Consider the following 22,400-nt stretch of genomic DNA (forward strand, 5'->3'; position numbering starts at 1 on the left):
CAGTCAGCGTTCATGCCTGGTAGGCTATTGGGTGAAAATGTTCTACTTGCTACTGACCTTGTCCAAGGGTACAGTCGGAGCACAAGTGAACCTAAAGCTATGCTGAAGGTCGATATTCGCAAAGCTTTTGATTCAGTCAGATGGGATTTTATCATAGCGGCACTGCGAGCTTTGGACGTCCCGCAAAATTTCATATACTGGATCTCTGAGTGCATCTGCACGCCCTCATTCACGGTTGCAGTAAATGGCAGTACTAGCGGAAACTTCAGTAGCTCAAGGGGCTTGAGACAGGGTGACCCGCTGTCTCCTTACTTGTTTGTCCTATCCATGGAAATCTTTTCATCTCTACTACAGTCCAGATTTGAAGCAGGATACATTCACTACCACCCGAGGACTGCAGAACTTAAGGTTACGCATCTGATGTTTGCAGATGATGTCATGATTTTTTTCGATGGTGGTAGTTCGTCCCTTCACGGTGTCAGCGAAGCTCTTGATGACTTTGCTTCATGGTCAGGGTTAAAGATAAATACTGCGAAGACTCAACTGTTCTGTGCAGGTGTGGACCAAACTGAATCAAATGCTATGATAGGATACGGTTTCTCACCTGGTTCCTTGCCCATTCGGTACCTAGGCCTGCCCCTGATGTCTCGAAAGCTTAAGATCTCCGAGTATGAACCGCTGCTTGATAACATCAGAAAGAGGCTCAGGTCTTGGTCAGTTCGCTCTCTCTCTTACGCTGGAAGAGCCCAACTCTTGGCTTCGGTCATCGCAGGCATGATAAATTTCTGGATTTCGTCTTTCATCTTGCCAAAAGGTTGTATCAAGAAAATTGAGTCCCTCTGCGCACGGTTCCTGTGGTCTGGTAATATAGATAGACAGGGGTACGCTAAAGTGTCTTGGCCAGCGGTTTGTCTCCCAAAATCGGAGGGGGGATTGGGGCTAAGGAGGCTATCTAGTTGGAACACAACCCTCTGCCTTCGGTACATCTGGTTGCTTTTCTCAGGCACGCCTTCGCTTTGGGCAACTTGGCATAGGTTCCATCACCTACAACAGTCAAGCTTCTGGGAAATTCATGTAACCGATTCAGACTCTTGGGTATGGAAATCTCTTCTTAAACTGCGTCCTCTTGCTGAAAGATTTATCATAAGTGATGTAGGGAATGGATTACAAACCCATTTTTGGTATGATTGCTGGACTCCTCTCGGTCCCCTTATCAAGTTGATAGGTGATGCTGGCCCGAGAGCGCTGCGGTTACCTCTCGACGCCCTTGTTGCTGATGCTTGTTCAGAAGACTCATGGAACCTGCCTGCTCCACGGTCTGATAATGAGGTCCTCCTACATGCGCATCTCACCACTAGACCCCCACCGGTCTTGACGTCAGTCCCTGATGTGCGGTACTGGCTGATCAATGGAGTAAAACTGAAGCAGTATTCGGCGTCCCAAACTTGGGAGCAATGCAGACCGAGAGAAGACACGAAGGACTGGTCAGAACTTGTATGGTTTAAGGGATGTGTTCCTAAACATGCCTTTCACATGTGGACTGCCCAATTGGATCGCATGCCAACTAGATCACGCTTGAACAGATGGGGTATCGCCACCACCTCAAATTGTCCGGTCTGTTTATTTGGTATGGAGACCCGTGATCACATCCTTCTTAACTGTGGTCACAGTGCCGAAATCTGGAGACACGTCTTCACAAGGCTGAGATCCTCTATCAACTGCTTCACAAACTGGACAGAGCTTCTCTCTTGGATCAAAGAGCCAGCTGAACCCAGTCTCAAAACACTGAAGAAGATTGTGACTCAAGCGACGCTCTACCAGGTCTGGCACCAAAGGAACAATATTGTTCACAACCAGTCCTTTTATCCAGCTGCAACGGTCTTTCGAATAATAGATCGAGAAGTGAGGAACATAATTCTAGGAAGGAGACGCAGGAGGAATTTCACTTCTCTCTTGTCAATTTGGCTTGCCTAATCAAATCTATTTTCCGGAAATTACTATTATTAGCGCTTCTTTGTTTTTATTCTTTTTTGCCTTAGAAGCGTTGTCTATAGGAATACAACTTTTGTAACATCCTCTTTTCATTTTAATGATATTAACATTTTAGCAAAAAAAAAAAAAAAAAAAAAAAAAAAACCGAAACACGAAATATTAGGGAGGAGCTTATAATTACTCCTCCCCTGTCCTGCAACAATTCTACTCTGCCACGCATATCTTCACTTGGAACTAAATCCAGACATGTGAAGATAAAGGAAACAATATTCAAGTGATCTACATAACAACAGATTGTTTCTCTAGATAAATAAAAACAGAAGCAAACGTTTTGTTCGAACTTTAAAATGAACAGTTTTTAACTCTTATTTTCACGCTTTAATCAATTAAATAATTACAGAATCTATACAATTTGGAGAGAGCACAATCAAAGGAAGCATGGAGAATCACTTACTCTGGGTCAGTTTGTTTCTTCATCTGGATGAAGATCAGATGGATCATCCGCATGATTTTTAGAAATTTAGGCTTAATTTGAATGGAGATGGTTCATTCAAAATAGTATAATGTCTATTATGCCTCTAATATAATTCATAAATTACAAACCTAAACATAATATCATTTTTGTCACATACGAAAACTGACAAAACTACAAAACACGTTTTCCCGCGAACCTAAAAACTATTTTTTCACGCCAAAACCCCAAAAACGCATTTTCCCGCAAAAATTGGAAAAACGTGTTTTCCGTCAAAATTGCAAAAACCGAAAAACGTGTTTTCATGCAAAAATCACAAAAAACATGTTTACACGCCAAAATTGCAAAAGTGTGTTTTCCCGCCAAAACAAAAAAAAATGTGTTTTCCCGCTAAAACCAAAAATCTCGTTTTCCAGCCAAAACCGAAAAATCTCGTTTTTCCGCCAAAAACGAAAAATCTCGTTTTACCGCCAAAAACGCAAAAAACATGTTCTCCCGCCAAAAACGTGTTTCCCCGCCAAAACTGCAAAAAACATGTTTTCCCGCAAAATGTGTTTTTTTCCGCTAAAACCGCAAAAACGCGTTTTCCCGCCAAAACCGCAAAAACGCTTTTTCCGGCCAATAACGAAAGATCTCGTGTTCTTCCCAAAACCGAAAAATATAATTTTCCCGTAAAAATCGCAAAAACGTATTTTCCTCCAAAACCACAAAAAACGCATTTTCCTGCCAAAAACGTGTTTTTCCGCCAAAACTGCAAAAATGTGTTTTCTAGCCAAAACCGAAAAATTTGTATTTTCCCGCCAAAACCGAAAAATCTCGTTTTCCCGCCAGAACAGAAAATCTTGTTTTTCCGCCAAAACTGAAAAATGTGTTTTCTCGCTAAAACCGAAAAATATTTTTTTCCCGTCCAAACCGCAAAAAGAAAACTCGTTAATTTTGAAATAATTCTAATGTAAATATATTAAACTAAATAATTAAATGTAATATAGTTAAAATTAATATCAAACATATGATTAAATCACACAAGTGTATTTTGGTAATTTGTTTACTAAACTCATTTGAATGGAAATGAAAATAAAGAAACAAACATAAGATTCATTTAGATGATTCATCTAGATGAGCTATGTAGATGGACAAACAAATAATCACAAAAATCTGAATGGATCATCTTAATAGATCATACAAATGAATCATTTGGATGGAGATGACAAATGGTGAAACAAACGGCTCCTAGATCATACAAATGAATCATTTGGATGGAGATGACAAATGGTGAAACAAACAGTCCCTCTATCGGCCACATTGATCAAAGTGATTGATAAATAGGTTTGCAACCGTTTATCATCCTTCCGGGATACAAATGGCCATACTCACGACACAGGATTAGCTGAATGGTTCGCTTCAAGATAGAGGCAATGCCGGAAAGTTTACTATTTCAATTTTTTTTTAATTTAAACTTTCAATAGCAAGTAACATCCATTGTAAAAACAATTTTTTTTGTTGAATTAATTTAACATTCTTTCAAAAAATAAAATTACAGAATTGAACAATTTAAAGTATATTTATTTACGAACTTCCACATGTATATAGTCGCTAAGGAAAAATATAGATAGCTTTCTGTAAGATTCATAGGAGAGATCAACAACTGCCCAACCGGCCAATCTCAAGTCTTCGTTAGTTGCATCAAATCTTGATTTTCAAATCATGTAGACTTATTATATTAAGCAGCAACCAAAAGTAGCTTTAATGCACCTTAATAAATATATTTTGAAAAGTATACAGTGACTTTTGATTAAATAAAGAGGAAGTTCAACGTAGACAGTCACCACCATTATCGCTTCCCAGGGAAATATTTTAATCAAATCATAGCAGACATTGCAATATTGCAAAATTAAATAAACCTCTAAATAAACAAGTAATCAACTCAGCCAAAACTCAAAAACATACAGAAAAAAAAACAGGTAAACTTGAAAGAGAAAAAAACGAATAACAAAATAATCCAGTAATGGGCCCTAAGAAACGATTTGGCCCATCTATCGCATCCAGTTTTAAATACCCAAACCCACCGGGTTCAATATCTTGACCCGTAACTGATCCACAGAGTCACACTTTATCTACAATCCAATCTCTTTCAAACCTCATCTTCCTCATCGCAGCAATGGCGTCTTCCTTCTCACTCACGAGCTTCATCTCCTCCATCTCTCCCTTCAAACCTCAAACCAAACCTACTCCTCCTCCTCCGAGCCTCGCTCTCCCTACTCCAACAGTCTCACACAACAGGCGGAATAAGAACGATCTCGCCATCGAGAAACCTCCTTCTTCCACCGCTTCGCTTTCCTCGGAGCTCGCTTCCGTGATATGTCCGTCGCTTGCGTACGCGAACACGCTCTTCTTCAGCAGCTCGGGGTACAACGTGCAGGTGTTTGTGGAGGATAACGAGTCTGAGGAGAGGCTGGTGAATCGTTTCAGAAGGGAAGTGATGAGAACCGGAGTTATACAGGAATGTAAGAGAAGGAGATACTTCGAGAACAAACAGGATGAGAAGAAGCGTAGGACTCGTGATGCTGCTAAGCGTAACAAGAAAAGGTTTTGTCTTAACCCTCCTGTCTTATTATTATTTGTAATCAATTATTCCTGTAACTTTTAACCAATAAAATTTAATTAATGAAATTTTACAATTTACCATTAATTAATATAATAAAAAAGTAAACAATGTAATTTAAACAATTTTGTTTTATGAAACCTTGGAGAGAGTAGCTTTCAAGAATTGAAACGTGGAAGAGGGATTGAGTTTGTATTTGTGGTTTTGTTTGTCAGGCGTCCTTTTGCAAAGTTTACTCAAGAGACTAGAGAAGAAGCAGCAGCGGCAGCAACCAAGAGTAAGAAGAAGGATGAAGAAGAAGATAACTGGGAGATGCCTGATGGAGATGTACCTTCTTGAACACTCTTTCAGCATATAGATTTTCTTCCTTTTCGGTTATAAGTTGGTACATTGTAACTTCAGATGAGCATATAACTTGTTTTCGGTGATGAGTTCTTGTCAATGTTAAGACATCTATCTTTGTCTTCCAATGTTTCTATAATGACTTTGCAAATTGTTGATCTTAGCTTTAGGTGATGCATTTCATGATCAGGTATAGGTTACTTGCATTTTCAGCCCCTTCGATTACATATTTTTTTGTGCTTTGATGATTCTCCGCAGCTGTATGTTGTTGGTTTCTCTAGGAGAGGTAGATATGTTAGTTTTGCTTCTTAAGATGAACAGTTAGTGACATATACAATCACATATTTTATTTTCAGAAAGAAAAGGTCGCATTGATATTCGAAACGTTTTTGATCAAAAGGCACAACAATGATAATTTAAGTAGGGCTGGGTAAAATATCCAGACCCAAAGAATCGACCCAAAAATCATGGTTTCAAATCCGATCGGATTCATGATATATAACCGAATAGATCCTAAATTGCTATATCCATCGGTATCAGACTCAGTCCGAACCGAGAACCGAATGAATATCCAAAAGGTAATTATATATCTAAAAATATTTGTTATAATTATACTTATAATTATTTTAATAGTTTAAATTAAAATCATAAATTAATTAAATTAAATATATTCCTCAGCTCAGATATCATTCATGTACTACGAACGCAGAATTCTAAGGCGGATTATCTAGCACGCAGTGTAAGGATGCAACCGTCTTTCGTCGTTCATATGAATCCGGAGCTCCCGGTGTGGTTAACAGAGTTAGTATGAATCTGTTTAAGTTGATGACAAAAAAAATATTAGTTATTTTTCAATATTTTGTGTATTTTCAGATAAAATAAAATAGTTTTGGTAGAAATACTCGAACAAAACTGTATATAATATTAGGGATAAATGTCACATATCAGATAATGGAAGGGATCCTTAGCAATATATAAGATGGATGGGCCACTCCACTTAGAACCAATTGGTTTTAGGTTGGAAGTCCATCTAGCTTAACATGGTATCAGAACCCGATCCATGCAGTCCAATCCGATCCATTATCGATCCAACCCAAAGTCGGCCCATCAATCCTTGCCCGAACATTCTGAGATTGACGCTCAAAGAGCCATCATCTCGAGGGGGTGTATTAGGGATAAATGTCTCACATCGGATATTGGAAGGGATCCTTAGCAATATATAAGATGGATGGACCACTCCACTTATCACCAATTGGTTTTAGGTTGGAAACTCATCTAGCTTAACATATAATGAATATTTTTAGTTATTTCTTGGTACGTTTGGATAGTTTGGATACAAAATACCTGAACTAAATCGAGTAATATGATTATTTTGGGTATAAATATCCAAATCCGTTTCAGATATTTTATTCGTTTATTTTCAGGTTCCTAAATATCAGAGCCGAACCAATTTGGACTCGGAAGATCCGACTCGAATCCACCTTAAAATTTTGTAATACCCATATGGAGTCTGATTTTAAAACTCAAAAAACTAATATCCGAAAAAACTGATATGTATCCAAATGGATACCCGAATGCCATGCTTAAATTTGGAGTGTATAGTTCTGCCTCTCAATAGAAAAACTCTTTAAGAACAGATTACATATGGCATATAGTTTTCATCTCACAGAAGCATGCATGATGGTTCAGAGTTCAGACTCAGATATTAAGTATCATCTCAACAGGCCCAATAAGATTCCATGGGCTGTAGTAAAACTCCTCTCGAGCTGAGTTATATTTAGGCACACTTTATGTGAGCTCCCAGTGATGATGATGATTGCTATCAGACCTTTAAAATTATTTTCTAATAGCGTACCTAAAACTCCTTAAAATACTAGTAATATTTAACATAGTAATAGATAGTTTCCTCTTAAAAGCATGATTTGTTGTTAGATGAAAGCATACAGTTGTGAACAGGGAAATTAAATGAAAATCATACATTCACTAGTATAATTCAGTTTCTGACAATAAGACATAGGCACTAATGACTTTAAGCACTGACTTATATTTTATTCGTTAACAATCTCAAACGGTCGCGTGACAAATGTCACGACAACAAAAATATCTGAAAATTTGGAACTTTGATCAAGTTTCAAGGTTAAGCTTAAGGTACATTTGATTGAATCGTACAATAGATTTTTTTTTTTCGGTCAAAATCTTACAATAGATTATACTCTTATGTTTTCAGCTTTTTATCAACGAATCAAAAAAGGGACGTAAGCTAATGAATACGTGTTCTTTCAGCTAATATCGAATCTCCTATATAAAATTTCAACTTGTAGAGAAAGTAAGTGACTGATAGGAATCAATAGGCAGTGGGTGGAATTAACCAATAAAATGATATATTCTAATCAATGCACTATGATGTTTCACTAATTAATCTTTTGATTAGGTAAGAAGCAACCAATTAGATAAGAATTCACGCGTCAGCAACCTTTTAAATACATTCCATCATATGATTGTTTCAAGAGATATTGCTCAGACTGTCACAGAATTACATGGCTACAAACACAAATGCATTTTGTTGTTAGAACTTCATTTAATTTAATACATACAATTATATTAATATATATACGAACTGAACATATTATATATGTAATACTTTTATATAAGAGTAAGTTAATTATTGCAAATTAAAAAAGCGTATTTAATTGCGAACACAAATTCAAACTCGTGCAAAAACATAAAACGCAAAAGCAGTTCTTCTAACAAATCTTAGACGCTCGATACCAAAAGAGCAAAAAAACATATTCTAAGTATAGCTAACGTTGTTTTAATAGTTTTACATCATAGATAGTAACGTCGGTGTAGTTTATTTCAAGCATTTGTAAACTAGTTTTGGATGTTGGACCTTTGTGTTTCTTTACGCTCAAACTGGACCACCGTGTTAAATTGGACATGATTTTTTTTGGAATTTTTTCATACAACTAGATCAACAAGTTGTCAACTCTTTTAATCGAATTATTGAATGTTCTTTAAGTTTGATATGAATTATCGTTAGTGGTCCTGCTCTTAATAATCTATATGTGTTGGAAAAAATCTATAGGTTATAAATATATGTAAACCTATAGATTGTTTATCATCAAATCATTGAAACGGTTTTTTGTGTAATCATGTTAAATTTACCTACCTTCTTAAGAGTTTTACAATATTGCTACCAATTTATTTAAGCAACTTAAACACAAACAATCAAACACAAGAGAAAGCATGCAATGATGCAACTAAAGAAGTCTAAATCAGGATAAATAAAACACTAGAAGGAAAGGACGACTACTGGAGCTTCTTGTTGGAAACGGGAGCAGCATATGACGAATTAAACAATCCAAAGAAGACGGAATGCATGTGTTTGTTACAGGCATTTTTGAATATCTTTGGATAGTTTCCCAATATAATAATTTATTTGAAAACAATGATAATAATTTAAAATCGATTATTCAACGGATTGCTATCAAGAAAACGCTGTTGGTGGGAGAATCAATATATAGAAGTGAATGGAGAACGAGAAATAAACCAAGAAAAGTGATATATGAAAGTATAATATTCGTACATTGAAGATATATATTATATATGACATTATAAAAAGTGATTACCTGTTTATATATAAATATGTGGTGAAATACATATATGATCTATATAACAAGTAATTGTTTTCTACATATGTGGTGATATATATATATCAATATATTCATATAACAAGTAATCATATACAATATCATTTTTATTACTTGTGTGGTGAAATACATATATGCCAAGTTTCTTCACTATTGAGGTGGCCCTCGGATCCCAATAATACACGAAACCCATGTCTGTTTTTTCCATCACCCAAAATGAAATGGCATGTAAAATTAGTTTGTAATCCTAGAGAAACTCCTCTAATTAAGGTAATTTCCATTTGATAAAAAAGGTCATTTCCATAATCAACTGTAACGATAATTCATCGACATTTTTAAATAATTAGATCTCTTTAAAAATGTTTCAAGTGTTACGTGGAGTCAGGCCTTTTCTTTGTCCGTTTTCAAAACATTCTACAAAAAATATTAAAGAACGAACTGGCCACCAAAAAAAAAGAGTAAAATAGTTTGATGGCTTCTCTCAAATCCTTACCACAATCGTAGATCATAGGTGGTATAGCGCTAATATCAATACTAGTGTAAAAATAAATTGACAAATAGTGCGGTAATTTTTACGACTGCGAGGGAGACAAACATGCTAATAACCTAGCAGAAAAACACATATACGACTTTTGTTTAAATCTTTTATTTCTCATATAAAAATCACATGAACCACGACTGCCAACTGGTCTTGGATAAGACAAGTATTCTTAGTGGGCACAGACAGACAAGATCGCCGTTCGGTAACTCTCTTCTTGTGATAATCACATGCACAATGTTGCTTTAATCTCTTGCGCTGCGCGAACCAAAATCTTATGGTCTAGTTTAGTAGTTTGGATTGTTATTTATCTTTTTTTCTTTTTTCTTGTTTCTTTGTAGGTTTTATCACTGTTACTTGTTGGGTTCGATTTATTATGAAAATGGTTTTCAAATATGTTTCGACGAGAAATGGTAATTAGAAAAATGAAAAAGAAGGACTAAATGATACTATAAGATTAGTTAAAAAAATGAAATAGCATTATCATCGTTGGCATCTCAAAATTAAAATAAATAAGAAGTTAAAGTTAAGAGAAAGCTTTTAGAACAATTCCTTTTTAATAAACATTTAAAAATACATAAGAAACTCAAGTTATAGCTTTATTCAGGTAATGGTTTAACTGTCTTTAAAACAAGTACCAAAATAATAAACAAATAAAATATTGATATTTTCATTTGAGAGGTTCATACTTTTTTTTTTACCTGAGACTCTAAAATACCATTTCTAGTAGTGCTAACTGCTAACTGTTTCAACTTTTTATTAGTAATATATAAAAGATTAGAAGTGTCTCTTTGATCACCTCAAGAGGTCAAGGTTTCCAGAAGTTTGGCGCATTGGAACTGTTACACGTGGGTACATGTGATAGGCTTAAAGATGCTTCTGATCTGTATGGTGTAATGTCTTGGCTGAGTTGGAGAGGTTCAGAAATAGTCTTCAATCCATTTGTAAAACATTGTTAAATTTTCAAATAGAGATCTTAGTCTTAATTTATTGATATTTTATCATAGTTTCGTTATTTAGTTACATTTTAGTGTTTAAATCAATTTGGACCATTGAGACACAAACATGTTTTGAAAGGAGTTTTCATAGGTTTTATGTAGTTTTTTGTTGGGAAAATTGCTAAAAGAGAACAAAAAAATAAGGTTGCTGTCCCTTTGCTATAAAACCAACATAAAATTGTTTCGATAGTATAATTTTTCTCATAACCCCAAAACTAACCTTATATTTAATCTAATTAAATACAACTTAAAAGTTAATTTGAATTTTAAAAAAAAAAAGTTAATGGAGAAAAGGAAAAAAAAAAACAGTTGAAAGGCAATGAAAAAAAGAGGTATAGATATGCATCTTAGAGAACAAGAGTTTGTGAGAAGAATCAAAAGAAAAATTATGGAAAAACCATAGATTGATGAAGAAGAGAAGGGAGAATCATTTTTTTATTTAATTTTTTCAAGTAAAATCGACCATAACACGTTTTAGGAAGTTAGAATATTTCTAGGAGATTTTTAAAATATTTTCTTAACTGAAATTTCATTAATTTTTGCAAAAAATCAGGTATTCTTATCCGTAGAAGGTGACTTCTAAAAGTTTAGAAGAATGATAAAAATTCTGAATACACTTTCTACTTTGAGTAGACATAAGAGTACATTGTAGAAAATACATTCTCCAAAATTTAGAATACTTTATAAAAGTAGAAGATGCATTCGGAAGGAAAGTGGATACCTTTACGATTAGTAGAATTTGCATTCCTCTTTTTTAGAAATTTAGTAAATAGTAAAATGGACGTTATAAGAGAAGTAGATGAACGTGTTTATTTTAGAAATCGTTTTCTACTATACCATTTTTCGTAGAAGACGCATTCTACTTTTAGTAGACGTATTTTAAAAATCTTATTTACAAGTTTTTGAACAAAAGAAATTTACCAGCTTGTGTATATGGATGTTTTATTAATTGTTTATATTTTTAATAATTTTTTTGATTCACAAAATTATTTATTTCATTAGTTTTCAGAAATACAAAGGATAAAAATGAGAAAAAATGGACAAAATTGGTTTTATACCAAAGGGACAATAACCTGATTTTTTTGTTCTCTTTTGGCAATTTTCCCTTTTTTGTTTACAGATAAAAATAACAAATAGCATTGATTTGGTTGTTTGGTGTAGAAGAAAACAAGTATAGATTATTTGATCCAAAAAAAAAAACAAATAATATATGCATCTACACATACGTATGTATGTAGACATGTACTAGTATAAAACTTGGTAGAAAGCAAAATAAAGACAAAAGCCTAAAAATTAATTTGCATGGAAAGATAAATAATTAAAATAGAAAAACCCACCCATAAGTGCTTTCTTTAAAAGAGAAAGCTCTTCAAGAACCTTAAACACAGTTCTGTTGCAGAGTTTCCGACCAAAAGCCAGTTTCTTCTTTATCTGATAGAGAGAAAGAAAGAGAGGCATGGGAGAAGTTACAAACCATATTGGTACTAGTATTAATTACAATGGAGAAGAAAGAGAACAAGGAGACGCAGAGAGCAACACACTGAACCAACCTCTTGTTAAGGCTAATCGAAAACTTTCTTCCACACCACTTGCTTTGGTCGGCACCAAAGTTTCTCACATCGAGAGCTTGGATTATGAGTATGTCTTCTTCTTCTTTCTCTTCTTCTCTGCTTCAGGGTCTCAGTTTTAAATATTTTAATGATAATATTGACAGAATAAACGAGAACGATTTGTTTAAGCATGATTGGAGAAAAAGATCAAAAACACAAGTGCTTCAGTACATATTCTTGAAATGGACATTTGCTTGTCTTGTCGGTCTATTCACTGGTCTTATCGCCACTCTCATCAACTTAGCCGTTGAAAACATTGCTGGCTACAAGCTTTTAGCAGTTGGTCACTTCCTTGCACAAGAAAGGTAATAAAGTAATAAACCAAACCAAGAACCAAGATTCATCTAACTATTTCAAACATATACATATAGTGTTTGTTACATTCGGATATGGTTCCCAAATTATAGTGGTTAATGCGTTTCTTTTTTGCCCCAAAACGAAAAAAAGATATATGTTTAGTAATTGTTTTAAACCCCATAAATCTCAGGGTCGGCCTAAGATTGATGATGTATGATAAAGTCTTGTGGTGGAAACAGATATGTAACAGGTCTGATGATGTTTGCTGGAGCCAATTTGGGACTGACGTTGATTGCATCTGTGCTTTGTGTGTGCTTTGCTCCCACGGCGGCTGGTCCTGGCATCCCTGAGATAAAAGCTTATCTTAATGGCATTGATACTCCCAACATGTTTGGTGCTACCACTATGTTCGTTAAGGTTTGTTTCTGGATTTGTCATTTGAAAAAGATTATCAAGAAAGCACTTTAACAGTTATGTATGTAATGGATCAGATCATTGGAAGCATTGGAGCGGTTGCAGCTGGGCTTGATCTAGGCAAAGAAGGTCCTTTGGTTCACATTGGAACTTGCATAGCTTCTTTACTTGGGCAAGGGGGTACAGACAATCACAGGATCAAGTGGAGGTGGCTGCGTTACTTCAATAACGATAGAGACAGAAGGGATCTGATTACTTGTGGCTCAGCAGCTGGTGTCTGTGCAGCCTTCAGGTCACCTGTCGGAGGCGTTCTTTTCGCTCTTGAGGAAGTCGCCACTTGGTGGAGAAGCGCCTTGTTGTGGAGGACTTTCTTCAGCACAGCGGTTGTTGTGGTGGTTCTAAGAGGGTTCATAGAGATCTGCAAGTCAGGGAAGTGTGGGTTGTTTGGAAGTGGAGGGCTTATCATGTTTGATGTGAGTCATGTAACTTATACTTACCATGTAACTGATATAATCCCTGTCACCTTGATTGGTGTCATTGGTGGAGTTCTTGGCAGCCTCTACAATCACTTTCTCCATAAAGTTCTCAGACTTTACAATCTCATCAACGCGTAAGTTTAAATATAGGCCATGTTCGTTTTTGTATTTGATACATCATCTGAATACAATATCTGGATGTGCATCCAAACATTTAGTTAGTATACACATCCATATACATATCTAGGTGCTAAATTTTTTTTTGTTTTTTTATAATTTTATAATAGCATTTGAATTCTAATATTAAAAAAAAAAAGAAAAAAGACATGATTATAGTGAAACTAAACCTCTTTAGTCACTTACTTACCATGTTTGGTCATTTTGCAGGAAGGGTAAGATCCACAAGGTGCTTCTAAGTCTTTCTGTATCTCTCTTTACATCAGTTTGTCTCTATGGTCTTCCTTTCCTAGCTACATGCAAGCCTTGTGACCCCTCAATAAAGGAGAGATGTCCCACAAATGGAAGATCAGGCAACTTTAAACAGTTCCATTGTCCAAAAGGTCACTACAGTGATCTAGCTACTCTGCTTCTCACCACCAATGTTGATGCTGTAAGAAACATCTTCTCTTCCAACACTCCCAATGAGTTTAGCATGGGTTCCCTTTGGATATTCTTTGTACTCTACTGCATCTTGGGGCTATTCACGTTTGGTATTGCAACGCCGTCTGGTCTCTTCCTCCCAATCATCCTCATGGGTTCTGCATATGGTCGTATGCTTGGTGGAGTGATGGGATCATACACCAGCATTGACCAAGGGCTTTACGCGGTTCTCGGTGCAGCTTCACTCATGGCAGGGTCGATGAGAATGACTGTGTCACTCTGTGTTATATTCCTTGAACTTACCAACAACCTTCTTTTGCTTCCCATTACAATGATTGTGCTTCTCATTGCCAAAACTGTGGGAGACAGCTTCAACCCAAGTATCTATGACATCATATTGCATCTTAAAGGTTTACCTTTCTTAGAAGCTAATCCAGAGCCGTGGATGAGGAACCTCTCAGTTGGTGATCTTGGTGATGCTAAGCCACCTGTTGTAACCCTGCAAGGAGTAGAAAAGGTTGCTAGAATAGTTGATGTGCTAAAGAACACAACGCATAATGCCTTCCCTGTTCTAGATGAAGCACAAGTAGTACCTCAAGTGGGTCTAGCAAATGGAGCTATAGAACTCCACGGGTTGATACTGAGAGCGCACCTGGTTAAAGTTCTGAAGAAGAGATGGTTCTTGACGGAGAAGAGGAGAACAGAGGAGTGGGAGGTCAGGGAGAAGTTCCCATGGGATGAATTGGCTGAGAGAGAAGACAACTTTGACGATGTGGCTATCACAAGCTCTGAAATGCAAATGTATGTTGATCTTCATCCTCTTACAAACACAACTCCTTACACGGTTATGGAGAACATGTCTGTGGCCAAGGCTTTGGTGCTGTTCAGGCAAGTGGGTCTCAGGCATTTGCTTATTGTTCCCAAGATTCAAGTCTCAGGAATGAGTTTATTATACCTTTGATTCTAACTTTACTGTATAAACAAATCTAATGAATCTACCACTAACAAAATCGTTTGCAGATGTCTCCTGTGGTAGGGATCTTAACAAGGCAGGATCTAAGGGCATACAACATTCTACAAGCTTTTCCTCACTTGGAAAAATCCAAAGGTAGAAAAGCACACTGAATTGCTCACTTGTACTATTGTTTTACCTGTGGTTGTAAGAATGGCTTTGCAGCCATGTTGTTTCCTTCCCATTCTTGAAGATGTTTCTGTCCAGTTTTGCACTTTTTCTTCATACTCAACATAAGTTGATAAGTTATAAACAAAGCACACTTCTCTTTATGTACTTGTAATATCACAGTGAGAGCAAAATAGTTCTCTTCCACTAAATGGTCTCCTGTACTTTTGAAGTTCAATTGTTACAGAGAGTTAACTAACAAGAGTCCTTGTGATTCTACAACCTTTGAATACAGCCAGAACTTCAAAGCTGAAAACACCAATCGCAAAATAAGCATTGAATGAACTGATTACCTGTCAGTTCCGGGAAAGAAGCTGGCGCCATAGGCTTTTTTTCAGCTCCCAAGCTCTGCTAGATAAACAAGAACTTGCAGTCCTTAGCAAAATTTTAGAAGCTAGAAATAACCAAAAGAGGCAGAGTCTATTGTTGACTTTAATGGCCATATTAGTATAGATGTGATATCAAGAACAGCGGTACTCACTCCGTTTCTCTTCTTCAGAGGCTCCATGTCTATCATTGGATCCGTGGACATTAAACGCTTCGATAGAGCTCACTGGCCACAATTTAACCACAACCCTTTCACCACTGAGCACCACAATGACGGGTTACTTGCGCCACAAGAATCTTGTTCAGTTCCAGGGCTGGTGTAGAGAAGGAACAGAGACGGCTCTAGTTTTTGTGTACTTCCCCAACGGAAGCTTGAGTGAATTGCATCACATGAAGCTGATTCGTCAGAAGAATTTGTAGTCCTCTCCTGGAAGCAACGGGTAAGCATCATTCTCGGTGTGGCCTCGTTTACTTATTTATATCTACATGAAGAATGCGAGAGACGGATCATCCGTCGTGATGTCAAGACCAATCATCCACCGTGATGTCAAGACCTGTAACATAATGCTTGATGCCAAGTTCAACACCAAGTTAAGTGATTTTTGGGTTAGCTGAGGTTTATGAGCACAGTGCGATGTTAGCTGGACGCAAAGCTACTCTCCCACCTGAATACGTTTACACAGGTTATCCTTCCGATAAAATCGACGTTACAGCTTCCTTGTGATGGTTCTTGAGGTGTGTATGGTAGACCGGTTGGAGATGACGGGACGGTGCTTGTAGACCTGATCTGGAGTCTCTGGGAGAAAGGGGAGGTCCTAGATGGTGCTGCTGGAAAGACTTTTGATGGTTGGGATGGTATGTTCTTATCCTGATTGCCAGTTCTTTCGGCAATGAGGCCTTTGCTGAGGATACAGCCGGCTACTACGAAGGCGGAGAAGATGACTAAGACATTCATAAGTGTCTTTGCAGTAATAGAGTAAAACACGCCATTGAATAAGTGTGTTAACCGGAATAATGGGGTCTGTTGATCGAAATCAAACTATGTACAAAAAAGAGAATAAAAACAAACGTTAAAACCCTTCCCGTGGTGTTCAAGTTTTGATAACATGGTAGCAACATCATCATGCCCACACACACACAAAGACACAACAACCCATTGCGCAGGGACTTTTTTCCAAACAGAGATTAAGCAAAGTACTTTTAATCGTCAGTACCAAAGTAGCGATCACCAAACTCACCCAAGCCTGGTATAACCCGATACTCTTCGTTTATACACAGATCTATTTCCGATGTCACAATCTTCAACGATGGAAACCGTTTGCAGACGCAATGTATTCCTTCTGGAGCCTGCAGAACGTGGAATCGATTGTGAATTCGTGACTGGAAGACAGAGAGAGAGAAAGAGTTCTGTGATTTTAACACTAACCGAGATAAGATTGAGGAATATAATGTGGGATTCAGGAACTCCTTTCTGTATGAGTAGTTCTATCGCTTGACTTGCAGAGTTACCTTCCCAAAAACCCGTTGAAACATTGAGAGAATATAAACAGTCTCAAATCATGAAGAGGGAAACAATGACTAAAATTACCTGTGCCTAAAACGGGATCCATAAGCAGCACATGGCGCTCGGAGATATCACTTGGAAGCTTCTCATATATTAGCTGATTCATATGCGAGGACGGAATTTAAAAAAGTTAATTTGTTTTAGGAAAGAGACATGATGGTCTTTGTAAACTGTTGAAGGTGTAAAGAAAAACATACCTGCATTCCATTGTCACCTACACGATGAATGAGAATTTTCCCTATCTTAATCCCTTTGCAGCATGCACGTAAAGCGTTTTCCATGCTTTCACCACTAGTAAAGCGTAGAAACCAGAAAATTTTAGCCAAGAGAATAGAATTGAAAAAGCACTAACTCAACACATGAGCAAACAAGCAATGTGTGCTTCGAAAGTTACACACGTTTCTTGTATCCCTTATTTTGAAGGTGTAAACAAACTGGAAAACTAAGCAGCTCCACTCTCCATCTATCAAGAACTTTTAAAACATGTAATACCTTTCAACGCTCACCTTCTAATGACTGAGACCCCACAAAGTTTCTTGCAGAAATCAACACCGCTATACACAGCTCCTGGTTTGGGAAAGATTAGAGATTATAATCGTGGGGATGCAATCGAGCAGTAAATGTCTCATAAAGCATTAGGTCTTTGCTTTGATTTCGACAAGGCACAAATACCTGTTGGAGTAACTACTTGTTTCTCAGTGAATGGCAAATGGCCAAGACCATGCTCCACAACCTGAAATAAAGCCATCAACAATTGAGATAACAAAGTTTGAAAGCTGACACGTTGAAACGGAATATACGAATTAGAAGAGTACCAGACGAATGAGGCGATCTGAGTAAAACACAAAGTCATGTTTTGATATGTCCTTCTCTCGAATAAGTGTGTGCATGCCTCTTATCTGCAATTATGATCCTGGAGTGAGAAAATGGTTGTCGGAATCAAAACATCAAATATCTGGAGAAGGGCGAAAATTACCTGAAATGTTGACTCGATAACAAAAACATTTGGGTAGATTTTGCAGAGATCATGTTGCCCAAGTTTTGTGTGGATATGTTGCACAATCAAATCAACTGCAACGTGATTGTCACCTCCTCTGGGAATAATCACATCGGCATATTTCTTTGAAGGGAGTACAAAATCATCAAACGCGGGCTTCACAAACTTTGCATACTGCAAATAAACATAATACCCTCAAAACAAGAAAAGTTGAGAGATACAAGAAGCTCAGACGATAACACCGTTATATAGAAGAACAGTTCAAAGAATTAAATTAGACTCCAGAGTCACTTGAAAATCAGGAACATTGAGTTCTATAGTATTTGCAAAAAAACCATAAGTTGCTAGTTCCTGGTCTCGTGTTAACGCATTTAGAGAGCTAACTTAGATAGATGTACATGGCTGACAAATTTCATACCAAAATCTGAAACAAAGACTAACCTGTTCAAGCACAGAATCAACATCTCTACCCCTCTCAACCGTATCACGCCTGATTCTGCGAGCAAGCCTCACATCAGCATCTGGAACCAATTAACAGCTAAGATGAGGACTTTTAACTTCGATGAAGATTATAAACATTTCAAAGAGATTCAAAGTTAGCTTCAAAGTCACAAATGGCGGAAGTCAGTTAATCCGTCAAGGGCATGATCAGCTACGGAATAGGAAGTGGACAACTTCCATCACAGTATACAGTTGTCACTATATCATTTAGAATTCGCCTAGAAAAAATAAGGTCAAATACACTGCAGCTAGTTATCCTGGAGTTAAGGTGGTGACCTGTGTCGACGAAGATCTTCATATTCATCAGATCCCGAACTCGTGAGTCATGGAAAACTAGAATCCCTTCCAAAATTATGACATCACAAGCATTGACCTGAAAAAAGTCCCCCAATAAATGATTTAACAAACAATAATCCTCATAAGAGATGCAAATATGGGGTATCTTGAAACATAAACATTTCAAAAGTCTATATTATGAAGATCCAACCACATGAAGTTACAAGCTAAAACCATAAACCGCAGGGACAAAACATCTAAGGAGGTCAAAGTAGGCACCTGGCGAAAAGCATCAGCTTTACGTTGATGGGTCTTGAAGTCGTAAATTGGAACTTGATAGGGTTGTCCACTCTTGAGTGTATTAACGCAATGCAAAAGCTGCTCAGTGTCAAAGGCATCTGAAGAGAAAAAAAAGACGTCAGAAAATTTCATCAGTATGTCCTGAGCTCAAACAAGAACGAACGGTATTCAAGAAAATCTACCAGGATGATCGAAATTGTATTCTTGAACACGAGCCAGTTCTTCAGATGTCAAACCACGGTAAAAGGAATCCTAATAAAAAAAAAATACATCATATATCAAAGCTAGCGAGTGATAACATGAGAACAGAATACAGTGATAGCTTTTCAGAATCAAACCTGGTTAACTAGAACAATGCGATGATCATGAAGTTGCTGGATGATCATATCACATACCGTGGTCTTACCCGAAGCAGTACCACCAGTAACTCCTACAAGAATCAAAAGAAGCTTTCGATCAAATATCTGCAATACCAATGCTCTAAAGGTTGGTTTAGGCCGCCTAGCCGCATTCCAAATCAATCATATGCGAAATAAACTTTCTAAAAATCTGTTTAGGCTGTCTATCTATGAACTAATCACTCTATAGAACTCCTAATTAACGTCCTAATTAACCATTTATCATTTTCTTGGACATTCTTTAATCAAAGGGAAACATGATTAAGCCCTAGAAACTGATATCCATCAAGATATCACTAATCTTGGGAGATAAATGATACTCGATGAATCGGAATATGAGAGAGTTCGACTATTGACTAAGCAAGGACTAAAGCGCGGGAAGGAGAATCAAGAATCACCGATGACGAAGGGCTGATTAGGCGCGGCGGGGTCGGAGATCAGGGAAAACGGCGGAACGGCGGAGCGGAAGTGAGAAGGAGAAGAGATGGAGGATTTGGACGGAGAAGAGAGAAGGCCGTCGAGGCGGAGACCGGAGAAGTGAGGCCCCGATGCCTTCTCCATGACATAGTCAATCGACGAAGAGTCTTCCGGCATTAGGTTTACGGCGAACGAGAGCAATCGAGATTCCGATTAGGTCTCCGGAGAAAGAAAAGAGGAATGATGTGTAAGTGATCAGTGACGACGGATGATTCTGAACAAATAAGGCAACCCCTACTTGTCCTCTCTCGCTCCCTCCCGTCTTTTTAAAATATTTGTTGTGAGAAAAACTTGAAAGAAACTACTTAAATTAAAATATTCATCTATTTTAAAATAGGGTTTATTTTTTTTTTTAACTTTAAAATAGGGTTTATAGGAGACTTTGTAGTGTTATTAAATAATTAATGTTGTCATCACTAGTTTTTTTATAATTTGATTGGGTAAATTTGAAGAAATCCCTTGTTCGGAAACTCGCTACGCGTAACGCGTGCGGCTGACCCGGGCCTAGCGATTTATTGAAAAATCGGAAAAAAATCGGGGAGTACTCGGGACCTAGTTTTTAATAATTTAATATTAATAATATTTATATTTGTGATATATCAAATTAATATGGATCAAATTAATTAAAATAAATTTATGATCGGTTATATAAAATTGCAAATGTCAAGTAACAGAGAAAGTAATTTGGTCTAGTGGTTTAGATATCATGTTATCGTGCAGCATTACGTCCCCTCCCAGGTTCGAGGCTCCATTTTACCCAATATATCGACGTTTTTGTATTAGGTTTAATGAGTATCAAATTACGTTTCTGTCCTCATCTCCTTCCTCTTTCTTCTGCAAATCTAAGCAGCCGCCTCTGATTTTTTTTTTTCACCATTTTTGTCGATTTATCTTGTTTTCTTGTACATTACAGATAGATTTGATCGTTTTATAACCCAAAATCAAGTTTTAGAATCTTATAGTTATAAAAACTGGATAAACTGGAGATTTTCAATTTTTAAACCTCATAACCGCACAAAAACATACGCTATAACACGGCCGAGTTTCTTAAACCACGGTCCACGCGGTCAATACGCGGCTGACCGCATAATGTCATCGCACCGGTGCAATTCGCCACGGTGAGGGTCCGTGGAGCGTTTTTCCGGACGATTAAGCGGCAGTTCGCCCGCGTTTTTGAACAAGGAAGAAATCTATTAAAGTTCAATATTCATCAATTTTTAATTAGAGTTATCCAAGACTTTTTCATTGTTAGGTCAACTTTCTATCTCTTTTTTTTAATTCAGTTAAAGTGTAGTTATTTACTCGTGTAGAATTATACAGGGAGTGAGTGAGGCATGAGTTTCATGATTTTGACATGTTCATTTGAAAGATAAAGTGTATAATAAATAACTTACCGACGGTAAAATGTTTTAAAATCAAGCAAATTCTACAGACATTAAATACAAATATACCGTTTCTGTTATAGCTAATTCGGTGCTGCTGTTTATCTGAAGAAAAAAAACTGCATAAAATTGATAAGAAAAAAACATGTTGAATATTTTATAATTTTACAGTCTGCAGTAAGCTAAATTGAGTGTTACCTAAAAGATAAATAAAACCTTATCAAAAATATAATGAAATAGTCATAACATGAAAAATAAATGAAAATAGCTATAAAACTGTTGAAAATAAAATTTGAGCATATGAAATGGCATAAGAAAGAATATTCCAATTGAACCAATCAAGTGGACAATAGGGTGAGAAACCAAAGTAACTGAAATATAAGGAAATATATGAAAAAAATCAGAAATGCATAAATCTGAAATACATAATGATCCAAAATACAACAAATACGAATTAATAACTCGAAAATTTATTTGTTTTCTCCCCTCCTAAATCCTCAGAAAGACCAAACAAGGCCTATGATCAACGATCCAACAGCCAACATATATCCAATGGAAGCACGTTGTAACCCATAACCCGAACTACCCGAACTAGAATCCGAGTCAGAGCTTGAACCCGAACCCGCGAGAGGGAACGGCGGTGGAATCAGTGGCGGAGCCACATAGAGTAAGGTGGGGGCCATTGAACCCAACAAAATTAGAGAAAATTTAGTGTAAATTATTAGAACTAATCTATATGCCCTCATTCTAAATATTTTAGTTTGATGTCTTTGCCCCCATCAAAAATAATTTTTTGCCTCCGCCACTGGGTGGAATCAGAAGAGACAACGTTGACTTTGACCTTCATACCTTGTTCACAATGCCCTGGGGTCCCACATGCGAAATAACGAGTACCGGTTTTAGACAGCTTAACGACGTCGTTTCCAGAGCTTAAGGAATTTACGGGTGTTCCCAGGTCACAACTCTTGTATGCCGTTTAGCTTCCCAACTCTACAACGCTGTGTAGT

General features: G+C 36.9%; 3 protein-coding genes and 1 long non-coding RNA gene across 5 annotated transcripts; 2 read left to right on the top strand and 2 right to left on the bottom strand.

Moving 5' to 3' along the window:
- Positions 1–4,523: 4,523 nt before the first annotated feature.
- On the top strand, positions 4,524–5,559 carry BNAA02G28660D (30S ribosomal protein S21, chloroplastic). Its single transcript, XM_048744720.1, has 2 exons — positions 4,524–5,050; positions 5,282–5,559. Exons 1-2 carry the CDS (start codon positions 4,623–4,625, stop codon positions 5,403–5,405), a joined length of 552 nt encoding a protein of 183 aa, XP_048600677.1. The 5' UTR covers positions 4,524–4,622; the 3' UTR covers positions 5,406–5,559.
- Positions 5,560–9,590: 4,031 nt separating this feature from the next.
- LOC125580363 lies at positions 9,591–12,283 on the bottom strand. Its single transcript, XR_007318111.1, has 2 exons — positions 12,145–12,283; positions 9,591–12,025 (listed from the first exon to the last, which is right to left on the bottom strand). It is a non-coding gene; the product is annotated as an uncharacterized LOC125580363 (long non-coding RNA).
- On the top strand, positions 11,892–15,273 carry LOC106402038 (chloride channel protein CLC-b-like). 2 transcript variants are annotated; one of them, XM_048744722.1, is made up of 6 exons: positions 11,892–12,232; positions 12,309–12,509; positions 12,741–12,918; positions 12,993–13,525; positions 13,779–14,930; positions 15,011–15,273. In XM_048744722.1, exons 1-6 carry the CDS (start codon positions 12,051–12,053, stop codon positions 15,114–15,116), a joined length of 2,352 nt encoding a protein of 783 aa, XP_048600679.1. In that variant the 5' UTR covers positions 11,892–12,050; the 3' UTR covers positions 15,117–15,273. The 2 variants fall into 2 exon arrangements, with proteins under 2 accessions (XP_048600679.1, XP_013698140.1); XM_013842686.3 differs by having other exon boundaries at positions 13,779–14,879; positions 15,012–15,273.
- Positions 15,274–16,470: 1,197 nt separating this feature from the next.
- On the bottom strand, positions 16,471–20,287 carry LOC106402052 (uridine/cytidine kinase UKL1, chloroplastic). The gene is made up of 14 exons (XM_013842695.3): positions 19,933–20,287; positions 19,475–19,566; positions 19,319–19,388; positions 19,116–19,234; positions 18,837–18,933; positions 18,501–18,580; positions 18,039–18,233; positions 17,878–17,961; positions 17,735–17,795; positions 17,569–17,629; positions 17,260–17,353; positions 17,087–17,159; positions 16,925–17,007; positions 16,471–16,845 (listed from the first exon to the last, which is right to left on the bottom strand). Exons 1-14 carry the CDS (start codon positions 20,126–20,128, stop codon positions 16,699–16,701), a joined length of 1,452 nt encoding a protein of 483 aa, XP_013698149.1. The 5' UTR covers positions 20,129–20,287; the 3' UTR covers positions 16,471–16,698.
- Positions 20,288–22,400: the final 2,113 nt, after the last annotated feature.

Source organism: Brassica napus, chromosome A2 (assembly GCF_020379485.1).
Source record: "Brassica napus cultivar Da-Ae chromosome A2, Da-Ae, whole genome shotgun sequence".
Lineage (NCBI taxonomy): Eukaryota > Viridiplantae > Streptophyta > Magnoliopsida > Brassicales > Brassicaceae > Brassica > Brassica napus.